This window comes from Leptinotarsa decemlineata, unplaced genomic scaffold, assembly GCF_025532065.1.
Source record: "Leptinotarsa decemlineata unplaced genomic scaffold, Ldec_3_MD MMD2_tig00000882_RagTag_RagTag, whole genome shotgun sequence".
NCBI classification, from domain to species: Eukaryota; Metazoa; Arthropoda; class Insecta; order Coleoptera; family Chrysomelidae; genus Leptinotarsa; species Leptinotarsa decemlineata.
In genome coordinates this window covers 22,049,164-22,075,037 of record NW_027412556.1, presented here as the reverse complement: position 1 = coordinate 22,075,037, position 25,874 = coordinate 22,049,164, and the positions used below count along the sequence as shown (strand labels likewise).

At 36.6% G+C, this 25,874-nt stretch overlaps 1 protein-coding gene across 1 annotated transcript in view; it reads right to left on the bottom strand.

Annotated features, from left to right (window-relative positions):
- The window catches only part of LOC111514352 (uncharacterized), an 81,187-nt gene that overhangs the window by 10,262 nt on the left and 45,051 nt on the right, over nucleotides 1-25,874 (bottom strand). Inside the window, exons 3-5 of the mRNA XM_074175221.1 lie at nucleotides 21,820-21,970; nucleotides 10,798-11,077; nucleotides 9,422-9,953 (exon numbers count right to left, since the gene is read on the bottom strand). Coding sequence (XP_074031322.1) covers nucleotides 9,422-9,953; nucleotides 10,798-11,077; nucleotides 21,820-21,970 — 963 coding nt within the window. The remainder of the gene's footprint in view (nucleotides 1-9,421; nucleotides 9,954-10,797; nucleotides 11,078-21,819; nucleotides 21,971-25,874) is intronic.

Below are 25,874 nucleotides of genomic sequence, written 5' to 3'. Positions count from 1 at the left end.
GGAAAAGTCCTCAAGTCCCGCCAAGCTAAGATCCGAAATATTGTCGTAGGATCGGTATTCGTGAGAACTATTTGGTCTATTTTTTTCAGACAATATTGCAAGAAGGATACGTCCGGTAAGCGAGTATTTCTTCATTGTTAATCTATAATTTCTACCGCTGGGATTGCTGCTACGATACTGCAAAAACCAAGATATACCAGTGCAGGCTCTTCCTTAATTATAAACATTTTATTATCACCTGAATATATGAGACCATATTTTCTTATGTCATAATAATAATAGTTTTATTTTGTGAGCCAATTATAGCTATATTTGGAGATTCATATATGAACGATATGTTGTCAGTTATCAACCATAGTTATCAACTTGTATTGGGTAAGGGATATCTAGTAAATCAATTCTTTTTATTGGACATTAAGGGTTGATTATTTATGATCGGTTGTTATTTATAATTGTCGATTATATTTCTTTTCCGTTTAAGTAAGTTTCTTGGCGACACAAAACCGTATTAAACGAGTGGCGCCCCTTTATTTTATATAACATTTCTTTTCTTTTGAGTTCCCACGCCACAACTGAGTGAGCAGGCTGGTTTTGGTCAAGAAACAATAATGCAGCATAATGTCAGATATTTATAGAATCATTTTCATCTCATTGTAGATGAAGGTTAATATTGGAATTGCCCCCGTAACAAGAGTGGCCTGGATAGAGTCTGCGGAGTTCCAAGAGAAAATCTCGATATTTTATCTGTTTTTTCTCCTCTTTTCGGACGATATTCGTCTCGCCAGGAGCTGAAAACTTCCCGACAAATATTGTCTTGCTCTGGTGGTCGAGAAGGACTACATCAGGCTCATTAGCCTGGGGGTGGGGAACGAATAGTTCCGATAAATTCGGCACTTCTCATTCAACGAATTCAATATCCCCCGGAGCGTAGGGCAACACCGGTGCCTCGTCAATACCGTAAGAGTGCCGTAGATGGTAAAGCACTCTGAAGGCCGCGTTATGTTGATGGATATAGGCTGAGACTAAGCTGGACATGCTGATAGCAAGTGCATTAGGGTCTCGGGCGCCTCACGGCAGGCCCTGCACCTTATATCAGGAACCTCTATACCCATCACGCGACTGCGGTAAACTAAGGTGTTGAAGACACCATCCTGGCAAGCCATGATGAACCCCTCAGTTTCCGACTTCAGCCCACTCGAATTAAGGAAAGCAAAAGTCAGGCGTTTTGATAAGCCAAAGTCTTCAATGTTTACAGGCTATATCCAGTACCATGCATGCATCATTTTTCGGGTCTTTACGTCGAGTTGATACAGCTCCTCCCGAGTCTACTTCACTAATCCAAACCAGTTGAGTGAGATTGGAACGGCAAGCATATTTGTTGCAGAAACTTTGTTCTTCCTCGGCAGTTCCGATGACCAGATCTGTTGAAGTTTGTGCTGATACTCGTCTCGGATAGAGTTCGACACTGCTGGTACCTCTTGTGAGTGGCGTTGTTCCACCCCAAGGTAATACGTAAGTTATACGTCTCTTCGGTACCCAGATGGTGTAGGATGCTTCCATCTACGAGCTGCTCATCCTCTCCGTAGTCCCCGCATCGTCCTCTTCTGAGATGGACCATTGCACATTTGTCTATCCCGAATTGCATACCGATAGCATGTACTCTTCCACCACCCTCAAGGACTGATGGATATCCTTCTCTCCAGAGGCATAAAGTTCAAGATCATCCATATAAAACAAATGGGTGACCTTGTGCCTCCGGTTTCCGGGGATGCCACAGTTATATACCCTCGAGCATTTCTGAGCGCAACGGATAATGGCAATAGAGGAATGCAGAAGAAAAGGGGACTGAGGGAATCGCCCTGAAATACACCCCTTCTGAAAGTGGCCCACCCTGTTTGGACTCTGGCTTGACCAGATGTTATGAAGCGAGTTCGCCAGAGTGGTATCCTTTGTTCAATGCATCTTACTATTTTGTCGGGTACCGGGCATCTGAGCAAATGCAATCATGCGATATTGTATCAAATGCCTTATTATACGTATTATCATTGTTATTAACTAAATACCACAAATTTATACCCCTAAATGAGCAACTCAATTTTTGTAGGCCTCAATTCATAAGTTCAACAACCCCTATAATCTTCAGTGTTGAATTTCAAAGTTGGCACCCTGGTTCGTTTAACTACCTGTCCTATCTCACCCAAAAACTCCCGATATAACATGATCATGAATTACCACAAAATAAAAAAGATATCTCGGTAATTGAATAAACAATAGGGTATAAAAGGGTATATATAGAAAGTTCACAGAAACATTGAGAAAGGAAGATATTTAATTGAATGAATTTTTGGTTCATGATAACACAACAATACATTGAAATTATTTCACAACGCGGAGACAATTTGTAGGCCGTAAGTGTGTCAACTGTAACTAACTAACTGTCCTTCGATAGATCCTCATGTCTGGTGTTTTGGAAGTGGCAGCCACCTGCTAGGACACGGCAGGGCCGGCCCAAAGATGGGTAAAAGGGATTTGTTACAGTCTCCCCCCCTGGTCTCAAACTCGCCTCTAGGAGGGACCAGTTCTATTGGCTGTATTCTTCTTTTTCTTCGGGGGTCTCCCCCTTTTTCTTGAACCAAGTGCGGGTTTCTCAACCTCGCTGGCTTTTGCATGAGTGAGAGATGAGACATGGTAAACTCCCAACGGTGTTGTTTGGTTATCGGGATAGGCAACCTCATAACTGACTGCGGATACCTGCCTCAGTATTTCGTAAGGTCCATTTCTTTTTGGATGAAACTTTGCAGTGAGTCCTATCACAGCATTGCTGAGCGCGTGTGTCTGCACCCACACTAGGCCACCAACCTTGAAAGGATCCAAATCTGTTCTTCGGACATCTACATAGACCTTTCGACGGTCTTAGGCTTTTTCATTTAACGCTTTGACCTCTTGCCAAGTGATTGGAATTTTCTTTAAATAAGGAGTTATCTGAGAAATGAAGTTCTCGATATCCGTAACGACCCTGAAATCATGGAGTTCTCAGGAGTTTGTAACTCGCGCCCAAATGTTGAGTAGGCAACAGTCTTGCCTGTAGTTTTACACCATACGGAGTTCATGGCAAATCTGGTCGTTGCAAGCTTCTCAGGCCATGATCGATGATCGCTTCCCACCAGGATAGCGAGTCGTGGTGATGAAGAGAGGTAAATGTTTCCTTGATGTCCAATGTATAGCATACCTGTTGCATAACAGCGAATACAAACTGTACGCCGTTGTCGCTAATGATTTTTCGAGGAAGTCCATATCGTAAAAATATTTCATTAACTAGAGTGAGGGCACATTCCTCTGCAGTATCACGTTGCAAGGAAAATAACTCGACCCACTTCGTAGAAATGTCTTCAACAATGAATATCCACCTTTCTCCACTTGGTCCTTCCGGTAACGGTCCGAAGAGATCTATTGCTAGGGTTTCAAATCTTTGCGCATATACAGGAGTTTGTAGAAGTCCACCTGGTTTCTGGTTTGTGGCTTTGTAATGCTGACAATCAAGGCATTTACTTACATAGGCGGTCACGTATCGGCGCATCACTATGAAGTAATACCTCTTCGCAATGCGTTGGAGAGTACGCTCAACACCATGATGAGCGGCTTCTGGTGCGTCATGATATTCACTTAGAATTCTGGCTCTTTCATGAATAGGTACTACCAATGGTGCTTCTTCATCTTCTTCTAGAGACTAGTGATATAGTACTCCCTGGGACAGGATATAACCTCGATCTGTCCACTTGGCAAATTCTGTATCCGAAGGATCTTCGAAACTTTTGATTATTTTTGCCAGTTCAGAATCTTTCAATTGTTCGTTTCTTATCTCATCCGCCTTCCTATGAGGCAATTCGATAATAACCTCGCACAACTCGCAAGCCACTTGTTCTTCATGGTCGCAAGGAGGACGAGATAAAACGTTCCGTTTTCCGGGTTAGTACACTATCTTGATATCGTAACCTTGTATCAATAAAGCCCATCGTGCTAACCTACCAGTAGGTGATTTCAAACTGAGTAACCATCGTAGTGGTTGGTGCTCGATTTGCACGACTACCGGGGAGCCTTCAACGTAGCCTCTGAATTTTCCTAGGGCCCACACCACAGCTAAGGCTTCCCTCTCTGACGTGGAGTAGTTTCGTTCTGCGGCTTCGTCTCGTCACTTTGTCTAAGTATAGGAGCTGATACCAGCAACTGCTTCAGTTTTTTAAATGACGTTTGGTATTCGGGAGTCCACCGCCACACTGCCTTCTTTTTCGTTGAATCGCTGAGCGGGCGAGATACTTCTGCAAGTTTTCTACAAATCGCATATACCAGCTAGCAGTTTGAAGGAAGGATTGCACTTTTTGACGTTCCCTGGTGGTAAACGTTCACTCATCGCCGAAGTCTTCTCGGGATCAACCGAAATACCATTCGGAGTAATGTAATGTCCAATGTATTTTACTTTGGCACTCGCGAACATGCACTTCTTACGTTTGGCGCGAAGTTTAAATTGTTGAAGTCTATCGAACACGAGCTTCAAGTCATGTAGGTATTCTTCAAATGTACTGGAAAGAACAATTAGATCGTCCAAATAACTGCGAATCATGACACTGCCGAGACTACGTCGAAACTGGTCCATTAATCGTTGAAATGTTCCGGGAGCTCCTTTCAAACCGAACAGCATAAAAACGTAACGATATGTCCCGAAGGGGGTAACGAAAGCATTCATATCTTTGTCACGATCAATAACTCTTACTTGATGATAACCCTATCGCAAGTCAATCGTGGTCATGTAAAATGTTCCTTTTGGCTGCATGGAGTAAGTCGTCCATTCGCGGAAATGGATACGAGTCACTTGTTGTTATGGCATTCAGCCGTTGATAGTCTACGCACAGTCGAATTCCACCATCGTTCTTAGGAACGAGTACTACCGGTGCGGCCCACGGACTTTCGCACTCTTCTATTATGCCTTCCGCTAATAGTCGATCCAATTCGGTTTTCAGTAATGATTTCTTAGCTGGGGACATTCGATACGGAGGTAAGGCAATCGGAGGGTGATCGCCAGTGTTGATGTGGTGCTGTGCATAGGGAGTCGGTTCTCCCCCCAGACTGAACATATTCTCGTGCTGATTCAGAAAGAATTGGAGTCGAGAACGTTGATCATCTGTGATCATGATTCCTTCTTCCGGACGCAGGTTATCAGCCCTTTCATTTTCGGAAGTTGAGTAGGAAGCGAGATCGGAAGAATTGGTGGCAGATTCGAACATCAATTCGTAGCGAATCATTTGGTTTTCAAAAAAGTACCACTTCTTATTATGAGCATCTAGGATAACTTCCGCATCCTGTATGAAATCTATGCCAAAGAGAGTTTTATTAGGCGCATCTGGGAAGATGATGAATTTGGTAGGTATAGTTTTGCCTTTGACCTTCACGTCAACACAGGTTACAAAGATATTCTCCATTTTACCTTGACCATCAGCAAACTTCACCAAAATATTTTCTTCAGAAAATGATTGGCTTTCGCGTTTCAAAATATCATATAAGGCCTTACCAGCAACACTCTGTTTTGCCGCTGTGTCTATGAGACCTTGACCGCGATGTCCTAAAATTTCTACATGAATAATTGGTCTGGAACGAGGGGCAATGAGCGTGTCAATGCTGAAAAATTCCATTGAAGACGTTTCAATATTATTACATGAAGGGCAATTAGTACGAATGAATCCTATCATACCGCATCCATAGCACGATAATGGGGAACTGATATTACTCCGAGAATTATTCTGCTCACGCGCAGATGTTTTAGGTTTTCTGTTGTCCTGAGAATTTTTGTTTGAAAGTTTCCTACATTCGTCTTTTGTGTGGCCTTTGTTTTTACAGTATTGACAGCGAATGCGTCTTTGAGTATCTTCAATGTCCTTCATCGTGACCTTGTTTGTCAGTACGGTCGAAAGTTTCTCCAATCAACCTTGAGTCTGTCAAAAGTTCACTAAAAGTTTTTACTTCATCACGTGGAACTTTCTCTCTGATTCTACGATTCAATAACCCATAAACCATATCCAATTGAACCTCCTTTGTAAGATTTCCAGAAGGAAGCTGTGCTAGTATTGAACACAGTTTACAAATAAAAATGTCTGTAGGAGTATTTAGGTCTTGCTCGGTTGCGAATAGTTCATGATAGACTCTATATGGTGGTTTTTGTGGACCGAATGTGGTTTTCAATAGAGCTAGCGCATCGTTTCATGTTTGTACTGTAGTCTTTACGCCTTGATATCACTTTGCGGCGAACCCATCGAATAACATCGGAAGTCCTTTGAGAGCATTTGCGTCGGATACTCGAACACAATCTTTATATATACAAACGGCATCAATGAAAGCATTCACGTCAGAGTCTTTAGAATCGTCAAAACGTGATAATCACTTCGAAAAATGGCCGCCAGTAGTGATATTCGCGACATGAGTTCCGCGAATTGTTCGTTAGTCAAAACTACGTTTGCCATAGTATTTCGTTTTTGAGTACGTTCCTGACGTTCAACCGCACGAACGTAAAAAATACGGGTGACCACCCTGTTGATCCGTGATTGTACTTGGTTTTCACAAAGTTCAGCGAGTCGAAAGTATGAAGCGTACTTACAGTTTTGCCGCTACGATACTATACCAAATTCCAGCTTATTGCATCTCTATATTCGCTTGGAAGTCCAGAAGGAACTTTTTTCCTGAAGTACGAAAAATCACTGACTAGCAGCGCTAGTAGCTCGGTAGGGACAAACACTGCCTTATCCTCATATAAACATATGGTGAAGTACAATTAAAAAATAATGTTTTTAACAGAAAAAAATGTTCCTGGAGCAAAACTAAAATTTGCAACTGTAAAGGATAACAATGTTATAACATTAAAACGTTGACTTGCATGCCGTTATTTTAAAGTAACTGGAAAAAAAGTGAATTATTAGACAGGTTAGAAAACAGACTCTAGTAAACGAGCAGAGGAAGATTCAAACTGTAATAAAAGACATTTGAAATAATTATGAATTTCAGATTCATTTCCGAGTGAAATATAAATCAAATATAGATGGTAATGAAATAAATTTGATTGAATATAATGAATATTATTTAATAAACGATTGAGGTTGTATCTCATTCTAATCAATGGTAATCAACTATGAAAAATTTAATATTTTAATATTTTTAATATTTTTTCTAGTCCGACAATGAAATCTGCATGTATTTTGAAAAAAATCAGCGAAAATAATTCTCTGATTGAATCCAATGCTTCACAAACCAGTCTCAAAGAAGTGATTCACGTGACGTCACCAGATATACGAAATGGGGAGTCGACTAGGACTCACTAACCAGAAAGGTTAGTTTCCTAACCTTTCTGGTTATTGAGTGAAACTTCACTTGATCCGTGATTGTTTGTATTCACCTGCCAATTTTGTGGATGTATGGATAATAAAAATGCCTTGAAATGAACATTAGTATTCTAATTCAACTCGAAATGTATCACACAATTTGTAAGTAATACCAATAATAAAAAAGTTCTTTAAGGTTTGAAAATGTCTATTCGAAGAAAGGAGCCGTTAAAAGAAATATTTAATTGCAAGGATCATTTTGAAGTGAATATATCACATTTATATCAAAGTAATAGTAAAAAGGTGAAAGTAAAATGAATGTATTCATACTTATTGTTTCAATTTAATGTTTCATTGCTGCAAAAAATAATTCCAATATCGGACTTAAGGAACGCTTTCAATAATTAATTTTCATGAAGCAATCAGTCCTCATACTTATTGAAATATAGCATAACCATAAATAAGTCCATCTGTGATAAATTAGGTGTGCCTGTCCAGATGAAACATTTCCGAACCCATCATATCTTCAATTTAATTCCAAACATCAGTTGCGTTGCTGCATAATAGTACAGACGTTGAACCGACAATTGCAAATATCTTGTGGCGCCACAATAGTTTTCGATAAACTCGCAGATTTGAAATCATGTATTTTGATAGCGTTAAGTTCTATCGTTTCGGAGTTTTAGCCATTATATTCTGGATGACGAGCACAATCGAAATATATAAAAAATCCAATAAATTAGATTTGAATGAATGACCTTAACATATAAGTTTCATTAGTTAAACCAAATACCGGACAATGTTGAAGGATTCAACCTTTTTGTCGAGAGTTGAAGTGAATGTGAATGTCTGGTGGACAGTAGCTTTGGCTATGAAGATACCTGAAAGAAAACTATCGATGGCTACTTATAAGGAACGTTTTTTTCAGGAAAGTCGAGGAGCCATGAACAAAGACGATCAAACAAACCACATAAAAGTGTCATTAGTTGAACCAAATACCAGACAAGGTTGAAGGTTGCAAAAATATCAAACTCTCCTTATTTCGTGATTCTGGAGGTTAAGTGGAAGAACTAGGTTGAGTGGCAGAACAGGTGATTTTTATTGCCTTTAGATGAAAATAAACTGAAATTCGCCTTCTTGATTTACTCTTGGAGATAATAAAGACGAATTATTATTATTTTCATTATATACGAGAAGGTTATCTGCTGATATTCGCTTCTGGAAACCAAAATGATGATCGATAAAGATTGAATATAGCAGCAAGGTAGATTGCTTCGATCGTTACCGCATCGCCTTTGATAATGTCTGCTGTAGGAACAGACGAAACTTCTGGTATAAAGATGCAGAGCTTAGCAAATAAACCTGGAAACGTCAGACAATTCATAATTATTTTGAAGGACAAAACACAAGTGCTACAGGAATCTAAGGAATTTTATTCTACATAAACGCAGTTCTCCAGATGAAAGAGTTCTTGAACAGTGAAGTTTGTAAAATGCAAACTATTCAGCAAGTACATTTTTTTTAGCACTGTCGCAGTTATCAAACCATCTACTTGTATAATTTGTGAAATTTTTGCCCGGAATAATCTAGGAATGTTGGGACTGACAAGAAGTTCATTTTTGATTAATTTGAAAGTCTTTGGCTACGGAATTCATTATTCTCATTCATCAATAATTTGCATTTGAGAACTTGATACGATTTTTGATACTTAGATTGTACACCCCTATTGATGGGCGAGATGTTCAGATAAATAAAAAAGTGTAATTGTATCTTATCGGGTGATGCTGCGTGGGACCAGTATTGAATTTTGTTGATAAGCCACGTATAGGTTGGATGATATCACTTCATCTTCTATCAGAAAAGGTTTAGGGTATCAACACTACTTCTCTCTATAATTTTTGGCATATAAGAATAACAAACTAATCAGTTTGGAGTTACTGAACTCTCATCATCTACTTTCATAGATGAGAATGACTGCATAATGCAATAAATACGATAAAAAACTTACACATCAATTGATAACGAGCACTCTTGTGATACTGATATATTATTTTACTCACCTACTGAGTTCTGCTGATATCAAATTGCTGTGGGGACTAAATTTGTCTGGATACTTATACATGCTGCAAATCAACCTCTCTCGGCAGGGTTCTTCGAAGAACTCGAGCTCGTTTAAAATTTTATCCACCTTTTCAAGAATTGGACTGTAGAATTTATCATAAGTTATTGAAGCTGCCTTGTAGATTTCATCTTCATAGCCATGTTTTTCTGGTTTCTCAAACGTTGGTGTCAACTTGAATGTTTGTTCAAATTTAGTAGAGTCTGCAGCATCGACAGTTTCGAAGTGCTCCAAATCATCAGGGTACTGGAATGTCACGGTAGGTTTTGCAGTTTGGAATAGCTTTGATATTCCAATTGACTTTGACGGTTCGAAACCTTGGCGTGTATCAAAAGAAGGTGATTTCATTATTTCAGTTTGCTTAGATGGTGTTTCCTGATTCTGAACGGCATTTTCTTGTAACTTACTGTGGTGGTATATAGGCTGTACTTGTGATTGTTGTAGATTTTGTGGGGTTCTATAGTTCACAAAATCTGAAAATGGGAAATTATTTTATTCGAAAAAATAACATTAAACGCTTATAATGTAGGCGAATAAGAACAAAACATCAATCTGATTCATCATTTTTGTCACTTTCATCTTCTCAGCGGTATGAGATTCAACCTTTCGAAGTCAAATGCTTCCTACTTTTCCAACTTTGTGTTTTCCATTACGAAATTGACGATATCTTGTAATAATTTCAAGAAAATTTCTTCTGAAAGTATTCCTAGAAGAAAAAAAGTAACAACATAGTAGCTATAAGTTTCAGCTCACATGTTCCGCTCTCCAGGATTTTTTGTTTGAGCTTCGGGAACTAAATATGGGTTTTTGTCAGGCGTTCAAAAAATAAAAACTCATCCGAAAAACAGGTATTGAACTAAAAAGATGAGTTATTTATCATCCATTCATTCATTTACTCGCAAAATTGTCGTTTGTGCACTCGTTCTGCAATCGAATAAAACAATATGAAAATGCCACAATACACTTTTGAGTAATTTATTGTGTGTGAATGTAATGTAAATTATTCATCAGTTCCACTCTCGATATATATATATATATATATATATATATATATATATATATATATATATATATATATATATATATATATATATATATATATATATGTATGTAATGAACATTTTTTCGAGACCATAAAAGCGAATCGTTTGTTTCTCTGGTAGATTTTATTCATTAAACTCAATCATATATTTCAGATTATTTGTTTTACATCATATTCAATAAAAATCATGACAGTGGAGAGTATGAGTAAAAATAAGAGGCTGATATTCATATTTTGGCAAAACTTCAAATGAACTGTATCATATGTTTACTCACCTTGAACAGCTTTCACGGTTTGAATTGGCAATCCAACACCAACAGGGTTAGAAGGAGGTTCTGCAAATGATGTCTGAGGAAACTCAGGGGGTGTTGGTGAAGGACGAGCTAACGGAGGCGATAGGAAGCTATAAGTTTTGGTTGAGCTTGGAATTTTTCCGATGTATCTGGTATGTTGTTTCAGCTTCTCTTGGATTTTGAGGGCATTGTTCAACTGTTCCTGCAATCTCAGGTTCTCTTCATGAATTCTTTGTTTCTCCTTCTGGAGACGGGATTTTATCTATTCAGAGGACAAACATTTCAAACATACATGAAAATCAATCAGTGTTTTCAGCAAAGTTGTTTTTGATATACAATCTATATATATATATATATATATATATATATATATATATATATATATATATATATATATATATATATATATATATATATATATATATATATATATATATATATATATATATTATGATTGATGCAACTAATTTTCCTTTATTTTGGGTATTTCAATATTAAATTTCACAAAAACAATTTGAAGCTTTATATCTTCTATTAATTATGTGCGAGCGCTTTCGACAGTTGGTAGTACTGTCATCTTCTGGCACTCCTCAAACTGAACTGGTCATCTTGTTGTCTGTCTCTTTATACGGACAGAGCGTCTTAACTCGGGTGTTTCAGGTACTTTAGATAAATTTGCCTGTATTTGTTCTGCATCAGATACTCTTCTTCGTGTTAGATCTTCTCTAGGAATGTGTATGATTTTGTTTAATATATTGAATGTGAGATCTTGTTGTGTTTTGATTTGTACTTGTTCCTCGATAAGTGATTTATGACTGTTGAATTTATGGATGTTCAAGTTTTCTCAAATGTCCATGCGGTTTCGCTTGTTGATTTGTTTTATTAGTTTTATGTTCTCTGGTGGGGGGAAATTATGTTTGTTTTGTATGGCGTGTGTTGCAAGGTTTGATTTATATACTGTTGGATTTATGTATGCCTTTTTGTGCTCATTGTACCTTTGGATCAGTTTTTTCTTGGTTTGGCCGATATAGAATTTGTTGCAGTCCGAGCATTGTATACTGTATATCCCGTTTTGGTCTTTGTCTTCTTCTTTATCATAGTTGTTTATTTTTTGTGTTATCTTCGTGTTCGGCTTGTATGTGATGTTGATGTTCAGTGGTTTGAACCATCACACAAAATGGCTGCCTATAACGCATTCATATATAGAATTTCAAGGATACCACTCAGCAATGAAGCCCGAAACAAAGAACGGAAAATCGTATACCAAATAGCGAACGAAAACGGATACACCCAAAAGACAATGGATAAACTAGAAAACAGAATTGAACAAAAAATACAGAACAAGGATCAAGCCACCCCAACAGACAAAACAACACAACGATGGACAGCATTTACGTACGTAGGACACCAAACCAAAAAACTAACAAACATCTTCAAACCACTGAACATCAACATCACATACAAGCCGAACACGAAGATAACACAAAAAATAAACAACTATGAAAAAGAAGAAGACAAAGACCAAAACGGGATATACAGTATTCAATGCTCGGACTGCAACGAATTCTATATCGGCCAAACCAAGAAAAAACTGATCCAAAGGTACAATGAGCACAAAAAGGCATACACAAATCCAACAGTATATAAATCAAACCTTGCAACACACGCCATACAAAACAAACATAATTTCCCCCCACCAGAGAATTTGAAAACTAATAAAACAAATCAACAAGGGAAACCGCATGGATATTTGGGAAAACTTGAACGTCCATAAACTCAACAGTCACAAGATCTCATATTCAATATATTAAACAAAACCATACACATTCCTAGAGAAGATGTAACACGAAGAAGAGTACCTGATGCACAACAAATACAGGCAAATTTACCTAAAGTACCTGAAATACCTGAGTTAAGACGCTCTGACCGTATAAAGAGACAGACAACAAGATGACCAGTTCAGTTTGAGGAGTGTCAGAAGATGACAGTACTACCAACTGTCGAAAGCGCTCGCAGATAATTAATATAAGATATAAAGCTTTAAATCCTTTTTGTAGAATTTAATATTGAAGTATATATATATATATATATATATATATATATATATATATATATATATATATATATATATATATATATATATATATATATATATATTATATCAGTAAAATTACTTGAAAAACAAAAAAACAGTAAAAGAGTCAAAAAAACAAAAATCACAACCTCGCTGTACTTTGCCAAGCTTTCGCTTCTAATGGTAAGCTTCTTCAGGGCAGTAAAAATGAATCAAAAACAATAAATTGAACATATAAATTGACTAATGAAGTTGAACATGTATAGGATTACTTTAGTAGCTATAGCTACCTGCGTGGTCAGTGCAGAAAGAATCGTGTACGATTTTGCGTCAATTATTAGATGGAATGTCGCTGCATTTGCTCGCTTTGAAAAGCCTCGGATTGCCAACGGAGCATTGGGATACAATTATTATTCATTTAATTGCAATAAAACTCGACCCTATTACAAGGAGGGATTGGGAAATGAAAAATACTAAATCTGAATTACCCACATTACAGTCGTTTTCAGTTTTTCTGAGAAATGTTGTCTTTTGGAAACTATACATAATGAGAAAACTTCGGAAAAAACTTACACTAAATCGGTGAAATCTCTTGTCGCAACGTATACAACAAAATGTGTCATTTATGATCAAGGTCATGCGTATTACAATAATTGTTCTAAATTTATCGATTTAGACGCCGCTGCAAGGTTCGATGAAGTGAAGCGATTACGCCTTTGTGTGAATTGCCTAAGAAAGGGTCACACTGCAAAACAATGTAAGGCAAGTAAAATTGTCGAAATACCACCTGATTTGATTCTGGCTGATTCGAACTTCATTACCAGCAGCTCGATAGACTTGCTCATTGGCAATGATTCATTTTATGATTTGTTTTGTACTGGACAATAAAGTTAGGTCCAAGGTTACCTATCTTGCAAAAAACTCTTTTTGGGTGGATTGTTTCAGGGCCTATATTTTTCGAAGATTACTTGTCTGAAACTCATTGCAATTTAAGCGTGAATTCGACTGATCTTGACAATCAAATCGAAAAGTTTTGGAAGATTGAAGAATTCCCCTATAAACAAGCATATTCTCCGGAAGAATCATTCTGCGAAGATCATTTCAAAGCAAATACTGTTCGAGATGAGTCAGGTCGCTTCGTAGTGAGTCTACCTTTCAAAGAGCCCACAAACAAATTGGGCGATTCCCTCAAAACCGCAGAAAAACTTTTTCTCTCATCAGAACGAAAATTAAATAGAAATGAAAATCTGAAGATTCCGTACGGCAATTTTATGGAGGAATATCTCGCACTCGGCCATATGTCACGTCTAAACGAAATTTCTAATGATGGGTTTTATCTTCATTGTGTAGTTAAATAATAGTACTACTTCTAAAATACGCGTTGTATTTGATGGATCTTCAAAGTCTACATCTGGTTTTTCTCTTAATGATATTTTGGCTGCATCCTGAGAGTATTCACAATGGCTGAGTATTCACAATGTAGTACTTGCTGGTGACATTGAAAAAATGTATGGATGAGTTCTTGTAAAAAAAAAAGAAAGGTCTCAAAAAATTCTATGGCGTTCGAACCCTTCAGAATCCTTATCAGCTTTTGAGCTAAATACAGCTACTTACGATACAACTTCTGCTAGTTTTTATGCATACGTGCATTACATGAAGTAGCATTCAATGTTGAACATGAAAATCCCAAAATAAGTTCCATTATCCTACGAGACTTTTATGTAGATGATCTACTTACTGGCGGTAGTACCTTAGAAGAGGTTTCGCATATAAAAACTCAAATAGTTTAAATACTTTCAAAATATGGTTTTATGCTCAGAAAATGGGTTTCCGATGTTCCTGCGGTCATGTCCGAGGACACAATGCGAGATATTATCACCGTTGGTAATCAAGATCTCGGTAAGATATTAGGACTTGCTTGGAATCCCAACACAGACGTTTTAACATTTTCCATAAGAGCTGGAACTGTCGTAGAAAATATAACTAAGCGAAATATTCTTAGTTATTTCGCCCAAATCTTCGATCCGTTAGGTCTAATATCTCCTATCACGATAGTTGCTAAAATTATAATTCAGAAACTCTGGAGTTTGCACGCTTCTTGGGATGAATCCGTCCCATTAGACATTCGATCAATGTGGTTGACGTTCAAAATGGACTTGAATGAATTAGGCGAAATTCAAATTCCCAGACATGTTATCTCTCCGAGCAATACAGGTATCGAACTATATGGTTTCTCGGACGCCTCTCAAACGGCTTATGCTGCTTGTATATACGTGAGATCTTCAGATAGGTCCGAGCGTTTTCGATGTCGTTTTCTATGTTCAAAAACCCGAGTGGCACCTTTTGAAACACTTACTATACCTCGACTTGAATTATGTGCCGTATTACTTTTGGCTGAACTGATGGGTAAGGTCAAATTAGCTATAATTTCAACATCTGTAAAAATTGAGAACATTAATTTTTCGAGTGATTCTTCAATAACTTTATCGTGGATAAAGAGACCACACAACACTTGGAAGGTATTCGTCGCTAATCGAGTTGCTCGTATTCAAGAATTGTCCAATCCTTCAAATTGGAAGTACTCGCGATAATCCGGCAGACCTTCCTTCCAGAGGAACTTCTGCCACGACCTTCATAAATTCCAAACTATGGTGGTCCGGCCCTGAATGGCTCGCGTCATTTCGTGATGAGTGGCCTAAAAATTCACATTTTCCGATTCCTTCCACGGAAATGCCTGAAATTCGCTCGACTACCTTGATTTCCATTACTAGCAAAACACACGATTTTTCCAAATTTCCGGAATTAAACAAATTTTCGACCTTCAATTAGCTCAAACGTGTCTTTGCTTATATAATTAGATGTGTTGATAATGTCAAAGTTGAAAATTTCAGAAAAACTGGCCCTCTTTCCCCAGAAGAATTAAATAACTCAATTAAAAAATTAACTCGATTAGCACAATCTGAAATTTTTGCTGTTGAAATAAACTAGTTAACTTCATTCGGACATGTGAATAATAAAAGCCCTTTATTGAATCTCAATCCTTTTTTGGATGAATACGGCATTATCAGAGTGGGTGGAAGATTGAAACATTCTAATTTCGACCTCAATAAAAAGCATCCTGCTGTTTTATCTAAGTCGCACAGGCTTACGGTTTTGATCGCTCGTGACGAGCATCTAATAAAACGTCTTCACGCAAGACCTCAAGCTTTATTGGCATCTTCGAGAGACTGTTTTTGGCAAATATAAGGGCGTTGTCTCGTACGCAAGGTGGTACACGAATGCATGAAGTGTCACATATTTAGAGCAAATAATATAAAAAATATAATGGGTGATCTTCCCAAGGATAGGCTCACTCCAGCTCGACCCTTTACGGTAACAGGTGTAGATTATTGTGGTCCATTTCCTATTAGATATAGAAAGATTCGAAATTATTTTGCCTATTCATATGTTTCGCAACCAAGGACATGCATTTGGAAGTTGTAAGTGATCTATCCACTGAATGTTTTATTGCTGCACTTAGACGATTTGTTGCAAGACGAGGGTTGTGTTCTAAAATTGTATCTGATAACGGCAGTAACTTTGTGGGAGCTAAAGCTCAATTAAAGACTTTTCTTAAAAAATCATGTGAGACTATCGCGACCAAATTGAGTCAAGATGGTATACTTTGGAGTTTCATATCACCGAAAGCTCCTAATTTTGGCGGTCTGTGGGAGTCAAGTGTCAAATCAGTAAAACATCATTTGAAAAGAGTTGTTGGTGATACCATTTTAACTTATGAAGAGTTTTTGACCTTCGCCACACAAATTGAAGCATGCTTCAATAGTAGATCTCTTTGTGCTTTATCCAACTATCCTAATGATCCCTCACCTTTGACACCAGCACACTTGTTGATTGGCGATGAGTTGACTTCAATACCCGACCATGACTGGTCTGCAACCCCAGTGAATCGACTGAGTCGTTATCAACATCTTCAGAAGATGCTCCAGCATTTTTGGTCCAGGTAGACCAAAGAATACGTAGCTAGTTTACAAATTCGCAAGAAATGGAAGGAGAGACATCCCCAATTGTTGAAGATTGGATCCTTGGTGCTTGTGAAAGAGGACAGACTTCCTTTTTTAAGGTGGCTTATGGGTAGAGTCATCAAAGTGTTTCCCGGTTTCGATGGAGTGATTCGTACCGCATCCATAAAAACTGTTAATGGTGTTTATCAACGTCCAACTTGCAAACTTTGTGTTCTTTCCACTTCAGACAATGACATTACGCCAGATGAAAGTGTCAATTGAAAACCTGGAGGTTTTCAAAGGGGGCGGCATGTTACGTCAAATGTGCCTATATTCATGGGACTATCGTGTTGTCTAGTCGCACCCGACTGATACATTCTAAGAACAATATTTATAATTTTTGTTTTGAAAAGATTTTTTTTGCTGTCACAAAACCCAGTTATCAAGTTTTCAATATCTGAAAGTAAATTTGGTATATTCACCCCTTTGTTAGTTGGTGGTGAGCTGAAATTGAAACCTATCGAGCAAACATAATTTCAGGAATAGATCACCATGTTTGTGAAATGCTACTCTTTCGTTTCTTTGTATTTCTACAGAAGAAAGAACATAAACTGAACTTTTTCAACTTCATCACTTCTAGTTGTTCACCATTTTGCCAGTGTTCTGATATAAATAGAAAGTTGCATAAAGAATCATAAAGAATTGAATATAATGATGGCACATAATAAGGTTTCGTGATCTATCACATTTTTGGTGCAACTTGTGATAGGCGAGGGTGAAAAAAACAGTTATTTTCACCATTTTGCTCTTCTGAAGCAATTTTGAGACTTTCCTGGAGTTCAGCAGCTAAGAAATGTGGATTGCTCTCGCTAGCAGGTAAGTCATTTTCTTCGATAACTGCCTTGAGGATGACTGAATTATCCATTGTGATACCCTCTGTTTTAGTCACGGCAGTTTCAATTAATACATCCAAAGTGCAATTTGGCTTCATATTAGTTATATAGAATAACCAAACCCATTATATGAATTTTGCAATATCTCGCTCATAATGTCCTCCTATGATCTTCATTCTATGTTGATGTTCTGGTTTTTGTCTTGTCTGAAATTGATTGTCAATTGATACTGTGAGCTTATCACCCAATGAACGCTGCTAGAAGAGAAATTGTCAGTCATTGTGACATATGACTCATGCTTTCATTTATTTGGGTACCGACCGTCGGTGTTGCTTGTTTTTCATTTGTTTTCGATTTTTTCGATTCTCGCAGTTCGTTTTTCAGTTTTTTGATTTTTTCGTCATGCTATCAGATCGTTTGATTCTGCTTCAACTCATATAGCTTCTTGGGTGAATATTTCATTTTCACGTTTTAGTTTTTGAATATATTCACTTTTAATTTCTGCATCATCAGTTAGATCGTGAATTGCAGTCTCTAGTAAAGTTCTTACTTCTGTGAAGTTACGTTCAAATTCTTTGTCACAGTAGATAACCCAGATATACCCAGAAGTTTGATATTTTTTCTTCCTATCGCGTGGCAGATCTTGTGATAAATTCCTAGATAATTGATACGTATTAAGTACGTTGAGAACTGGTTGTCATATTCTGAATCAAATGGTTGATATACGAACTGGCAAACGCATGAGGGGTACGCGTGCATAGATAGTTTCTTCAGATTAGGTGAGTCTAATCCTTATTGAATAAGGACAAAGCCTGACAAAGCTATTGTATGTATCGAAGCGCATGTTCTGATTTACTGAAAATCTAACAATTTAATATGTTCAAATCATATATTTGTTTAATTGTGAAAATATAAAAATTGTTGGACATAATGAGTGTTAGCTGAGAATAATCTTCTATTACATATTTTTCACATGTATCTTGTTTTTCCACACTCTGTAGTTGAAGAGAAACTGAATGAAGTCACCACATTCAGAGAAGTTGAAATACTTCTACAGAAGTTCTGCAGAAGAAGCACACTGAACGCTCCAGGAAAAATCACTTGCGATGTTTTTTTTCACTTTGTCTTAGATCTCATCAGAAACGTGCGGAACAATGTTTCTCTTGTTGGTTTCCAAGGGATTCTGTATAGGTTTTGCATCAACATTTACCCGTGAATGCTTAGTCGTGAAGGTAATAAAGTTTTTGGGTATTTGAACCCCGTTGAAAAATCTTTGCTCAGGTGTAAATAGTCGTATTTCGGTTGTCTGTAACCTTTTAAAATTACTTCTCATGAAGCGACAGTTATATTTCTTGACTGGATTTTGTGATCCAAACCTAGTGAAGTTTTTGTCATTCGTTGATAACTTTTTTATTCGTGTGTTCCTAGACCTTAAACTTGCAAATTTTGTCTCTAGACTACTGATCATTTCATAGTGAAACAGCGCTGCGGAGATTTCTGCTCAAAACAGTCGTTTATTCATTGCAGATTCAGAAACATTTTTGTATCTATAAATATCACGTATCTCAGCTCTCACCTCAAATGTCTTGAAGCATTCTTGACTATTTTGCTCTTCAGTGATGCTGAAAAAGGTGTATTGGTTTCAATTAAAACGTGAAAAGATTTTGTATCTTGATGTTTTTCATTTCGGTAAAAAAATACGCTTGTTTAATGAATCACTTGAGAGATCTGAAATCATGGATGGTTCAAATCTGAGTAGGTGATTCGACTCTCCACCGCAACCCACAGGGGTTTATTGTAGGTCACACCTCTTCACACCCGACCAAACAAACCCAGCTTCTTGACGAAGCCGATTAGTTTATATGGTGAGTATGGCCAGATGGAAAGAGTACAGCTCTGCCAAACTCTGAAAACATGATTCGGTCTGCAGCAGGGCAGGCACAAAGTATGTGCTCTGCTGTTCCATCATTTTCAAACAGAGGCGACACACACTCTCTTCCGACAGTCCGAGTCACTGCAAATGATGACTCAGACGACAGTGACCAGTGAGAAGGCCTGTTAGGCATCGTAGTTCATCCCTTCTGTAGCCCTTCAAGCCTTCAAGCTTTGGAAAGTGAATAAACGCCTTGGAGTAAGCCAATCCTGGAAGATTTTGCCAGAAGTTCATAAATGTTTGTTTGGCAACGCCTGAAGGGATTACAATGACAGGTTCCGATGAAGCTGCTTGCAGCACCCTCCTTCGTAAGGGAGTCAGCAACCTCATTGCCTTTCAGACCAGTATGGCCAGGAATTCAGACCAGATACTATTTGTTAGTTCTTTCTATTAAGGAGAGTCATTTCTGGCAATTTGCTACCAATTTAGACGTTGCTCGATAGGAGCCAAGAGCTTCCTGTCCGCTTTACTGTCCCAGAATATTTTCATTGACTTGTGTATGAGGTTGGATTCTACGAATCTCTCCACATAAAATTCAGTAGCATAGATTTTCGCCTAAAATATAGTCGCATAGGTCCCTAGGAAGGTTGATAACTCTGTCATGGGTTTGCAACTGAAAACACCTGCACCAGAACCTAAAGGTGTTTATGATCCATCTGTGATCCAATAACTATATGCTTGTAATATGTCCTTCTCCCGGAGGATCCAGTCCTCTCTACTCGGCAACTGTATTGTATAAGGAAGTTTGTAGTTGACAATTGTAGACATAATGTCAGAGGTCATTTCCAGAATGCTGTTAATTTTAGTGTCAATCAGTCCATTGTACTCTGTATTAAATTTATTTGTGCAATTAGCAATGTGCACAATTTTATATGCAGCATGTTAGACCTGTTTCTTAGACTCCTTCCTATGATTCTTTGAGTAGTAGCTCGTATTTCCATTTTTGATCCATAGAATACTTCAAGAATAAGTGAGACTCAAAATTGAAAAAGTTGTCATTTTTTCCATATACCGCCTAATGGTGTTTCTTCAACCAAGGTCGATACAATGCTGACCATAGAACTCATGAAATTTGTTTTCATTAGTGTGATATAATGAAAATTTCACTAAATTATGTAACATACACAATGATATTATTGGAACTTCTAATTCTTGGTTCATAATAATTTTATAAGTTATACTAACTACTAACTGATCACTGTATCATAAATGTAGTGACTTGTTTTAAATTTTGTATCCAAATATTTGTGTGAAATTCGAATAGAATCAATGAATTCACAGCACGCTTTTTTGTTAATTATTGGGAATGATTTTTTGTAAACAAGTGTGTGCGTCAATAATAATACACATTAATCATTATTGCGTTAAAAGAGAAGTTTCAGCGTCGATGTTTCAAGTATGGAAAGTTTACTTACGTTCGGTAGTGACAGATAATCATTTGTACTTGGTAAAATTATCATTGTTCCTCAATATTCAATGATTGAATGAAGTGACTTGGTAGCTTCTAGTCACGTGATTGAAATTGGTAAAATTTATACAATTGCTGTCATATGAATACATAAATATATTCTTTTTATTTCTAAATTTTAACGTTGAGAAGAACTCAGTTTGATTTTTTTTACTTCATTTGTTAGGGTTGTCTTATTATTTCATTAATTTTTGTTCAACTTAATACAATCTGTTATTTTGTTTTCTGTGTTCTGTGCCAAAGAACTGGCAAACAATGTTTTTTTTTACTTTCTTGTGCTGTCAGAATATGAGAATAAATTATCTCAAAACTATTTGTTTCTTCATTAATTAGTTTTGATTTTTTTTATCCATATTTTGGCATTTGTTCTCAGTATACCCGTGTTTTCATTTCTATGACACTATTTAATTTTTCTCTGCTCAAGGTTTCAATTCGTTCAATAATTTTCAGACAATAGAAATCGAAACCTTAAACAATCCATAGACAGGCAAAGTTATGTTTCTCTTTGAATATTTTTTTTTATTATCAGATCATTGTGCGCGTTTAAGAAATAATACTACTCATGAACGATGATGAAGTTCAAGCTTCACTGAAAATTTTGGTCAACACAGAATGTACAAGTATAATTTACTCACAAGAGCTTCTTTCTCCGCCTTCAGAACAATGTTTTCAATTTCAGTCGGAGTAGGCGGCCTCACTGATTGTGGACGTCTCGTTGTTTGACCTTGAACCCATGGATTAACTTCGTTCTCTTCTGTTTCCGGGTCGTTTCTATGAGAAATAAATCTGAAACATTCAAGAATGGAAGTGATGATGAGGATTATTATTTAAGAGATGTCTTGAATACGAATAGGGTGGGTGACTTTTTCATTACACAATGATAGGTATAGTGTTAAAAAATTTGATTAGGGATAGAATTTTGAGAAAAAATTGTGAATTTTCAGATAAAAGTCAAAATTTCAAATGTAAAGTTGATATCAACATTTTCACAAATGGTCTTTGGGTTTTCAGGAGCTTGTATAAGATACTTCAATCTCAATCACCAACACATACAAATTGTCAATATTCTAATGGATGAAATTGAAATGATATAGAAAATTACATCCGAAAGTTGTTCATCAAACCATTCTGAAATTGAACATGTGGAACTTATGTTTTGATGATTACTCGATTGCATTGAGCGAGTTATTTGTTCTGAATATCTATTAAAGAGAGACTCAATAAGAAATATCTCAATTATCCGGTATTAGCAGTATTAGCCGTGATCTGCAGGTTTTTATACCAGCCATTCGTCTGCTACTACGGCAGACATTATCAAAAGGCGATAACGGTTGAAGTAATCTACCTTGCTGCGATGCACAAATTCAGTTTGCGATGCGACTTGATAATATCTGCCGCAGTAGCAGCAAACGACAGGTATAAAAACCACTGTTAATAAACCTGAAATCATCGGACAGTTCATTAGGCACCAGTCGTTAAACCCTTCACATAAATCGGAATTTTGTTTCAGTAATCTTTCACAGCGGATTTTCCTGAATGATCAGAAATAAATATTTCCTCGGCTAATATCATCACAGATATTGCATTACTCTCCATTAAGTTCAGAAGGTTCCCGCTCTCGAAAAATAAAATTTGTTAACGATAGTTTCCGTAGAAAACTCAATATCAGCCAACGATGTCATTGTTTTCGGATTTTTTTTTTCATCAGGTTAGAGATTTTAGAAGTTTCATAACTGTTGTATTATGAATGGAATTGATCCATGATGAAAACTCTCTGAAATTCTTCAAATGACAAAAAGGCACAATTTTGAGACTTCACTTCGTAGATAGGTAGTGAACCTTGTGAACATTTCAACAATACATTTAGCCTCATCTAGTAGCAACTGCAAGCAGGATGCATTTTTTAAAGCATGATAGGTTCATGGTAAAATAATGAAAGAAAATCTAATCACTAAGATTACCTAACCAATCCATGATTCAAAAGAGGGAACATATCATTAACATCTACTTGAGAAATAAGAATCATTTTGAATGAATAGAAAAGCAAATTTTGACGATTTCAACACAGAACTAGAAGTATGATGATATAATGAAGATGTTCTATTGGAAAGCGGGATTATTGAATTTGTGCAAGGTAATAATCATGTTAAGTTTAGTTTTTTTCATTACCGAAAATTTTGTTCGATTATTCTAATAAACACTCTCGAAATACGTTTAGAAATAAACACTTTTCATCTGATAGATTTGAGACCTTCAAAACATTATTATTTCCTTATAATGTTGCCTAAAACAGCTGCCTGAGTCATAAAAAGAGATAGGTGTTTTCTAACACGCCAAAACAATTAACTTGAAAAAAAATGAATAAATATAATACTAGCAATAAAAATTTCAGTCGAGGAATAAGCCAGAATAGACAGGTGTCAGAATTTGAGAACCATTGATATTTTCACTTGATTTGACGTATCATTAGTTCCTTTGGTGTCTACTAACTTTCAATCAGAATAGTCACTGAAATATCCATGAGTCTTGAAGTATATACAAAAGTAATTCTATTAAGTGAAACAAGTTTCAAAACAAGAAAATAATTCTGATATATTTTGCCATTCTGAAGCAAATATACTTGAAATGAAAGAATACACTGTTGTTTTACACAACGACCACCAGCGCTATCTGATGTTGAATCCTGTGAAATAAGATATTTCAAAGAATATTCTAAAATCTAAAAGCATCTAAGGTTGCAGCTAGTTATCTACCCACCACTAATTTTCACTACATTCTTACATTTTCGTTGCGATCCTCAATACTTCTTGAATAATATTTACAAGAAATTTCATGGATCGTGCTGTCATTGTTCTCAGAAGCACTCGACATAAGCTGTAAAAAAGCATGTTCATATTCAAGTCATGAATGCTACCAAATGCAATCAATAAAACATTGTTTGGAAGAATGAAAAGCCCAAACTTTCGTGTCACAGAGAGAAAGACGGTTGTTTCAAATATCTTCTCTTTTTAAAGGATACTTTCAGAAAAAGTATGAAGTATTATTTCAACTTATTGAAATTGAATGTTTGTTGATCATATCGAAGAACGAAATCTCCCATTTTGTCAAACCGCCTAAGTAGGTAAAGAATTAAAAGCGTCATTTTATAAATGATACTTTTTTTCATGCTATGAACTGCGTTCAAACTCTCACCGATCACTTACTGAAATTAAAAAGCGGAAAATATAGTAACGTTTTTACACTATAGTAATCTGAATTGTTATTTATGGAACAGATTATATTTTAATGACGCACAAAAGACAAAGAAGAAAACGTAGTGAGTTCAAAACCTTAATGTTTCGCCTATTTTTTTTTTCAGATGTGACAAATATAGTTCAATCAATAATTTCTGCGTCACTGCGCAAACTAGTCTAACAAAACCCTGAAAGAAGCGTTAGATTCATATTTCTTCACAATTTAGTTCCATGAATTGAATAAACTATACATTTTGATCTTATTGATATTCATTCTATTCATTTCCGATAACATGTATCGCATTGCATTGTGATGCTATGAACGGAGAAATTCTTATCTAGTTACATCCAGATATTACAATAATTCAGTTTTCATATATCGGTATTGAAGTTGATACTTGTGATGCACTGTTTGGAACCTTTGGTGTAGTAATGAATATTACTGGAGTTTTTTCCCAACACCAAACCGTAATTTAAACACCTCGACACGTGTTTCGATCACCAAGTGATCATCAAACTGATTTGATTTTCCTCTTGAACTCCAGTAATACACATTGAAGTTTATAGTATTTGGGCTATATTTTCGTGAGTATGTAAATAGTCCTCGCCCTTTTAACTTTCGGAGGGGGCAAGATATCAGAGTCGGACAAAATTATCATCAAAAGAAATCATTTTAAGTACTTTTCTCATGAAGAAACCAATAGTTTGACATCACAATTTTTTTTGTCAAACGGAAAAAATGTTTTGCTACATTTCAATGACCATTTTTGAATTTCGATAACAGATTGCGGAGTTAGGATGCTTGAATTTGGAACCAGGAATTCCGTAACCCCGCCACCCTATGTAGTTGAGATTTTTCAGAATGAATATTCAATGGAAGGAGAAATAAATCATTAAGGAAATGTTCAAGGACATGAAACGACAGCATTTCAGTTTCACTTCGTTATTTTTCACCATATTTGTGAAAAATGATTTGAACAAATTTTCAAAATGTTCTCCATGAATCTCTTGACAGTAAAACAGTGTATTTTAGAAATCAGTTGTAACATTTAGGAATATTTCTGAGGTAATGCTATCACAAGTTTTGATAATACTGTCGCTGAGTTGCCATATTGTTCCAGAATATGTAACATAAATTTTGGATTTGATGTAGCTCCAAAGGGAAAAATTCAGAAGAGTCAAACGAGCAGGCTATTCCAACGGACTGCGCCTACCACTTCATATGCAACGGATGCGACCAATTCCTTGCAGGCCCAAAAAATATGGGGGCGACTATTGACTTCCGCATTATATGTTATCATTGAAACAGTATCAGCTGAGTCCATATTCAACTGATAAAACTGCGGCTATGGTTTTGGACGGACGGACGGACTTTTGTTCGTCACAAAAAGTATCAATATTTTCCTGAAATTTTTGTAAATCTCAAATGGAATGCACTATTTTTTGCTGAATAAAGG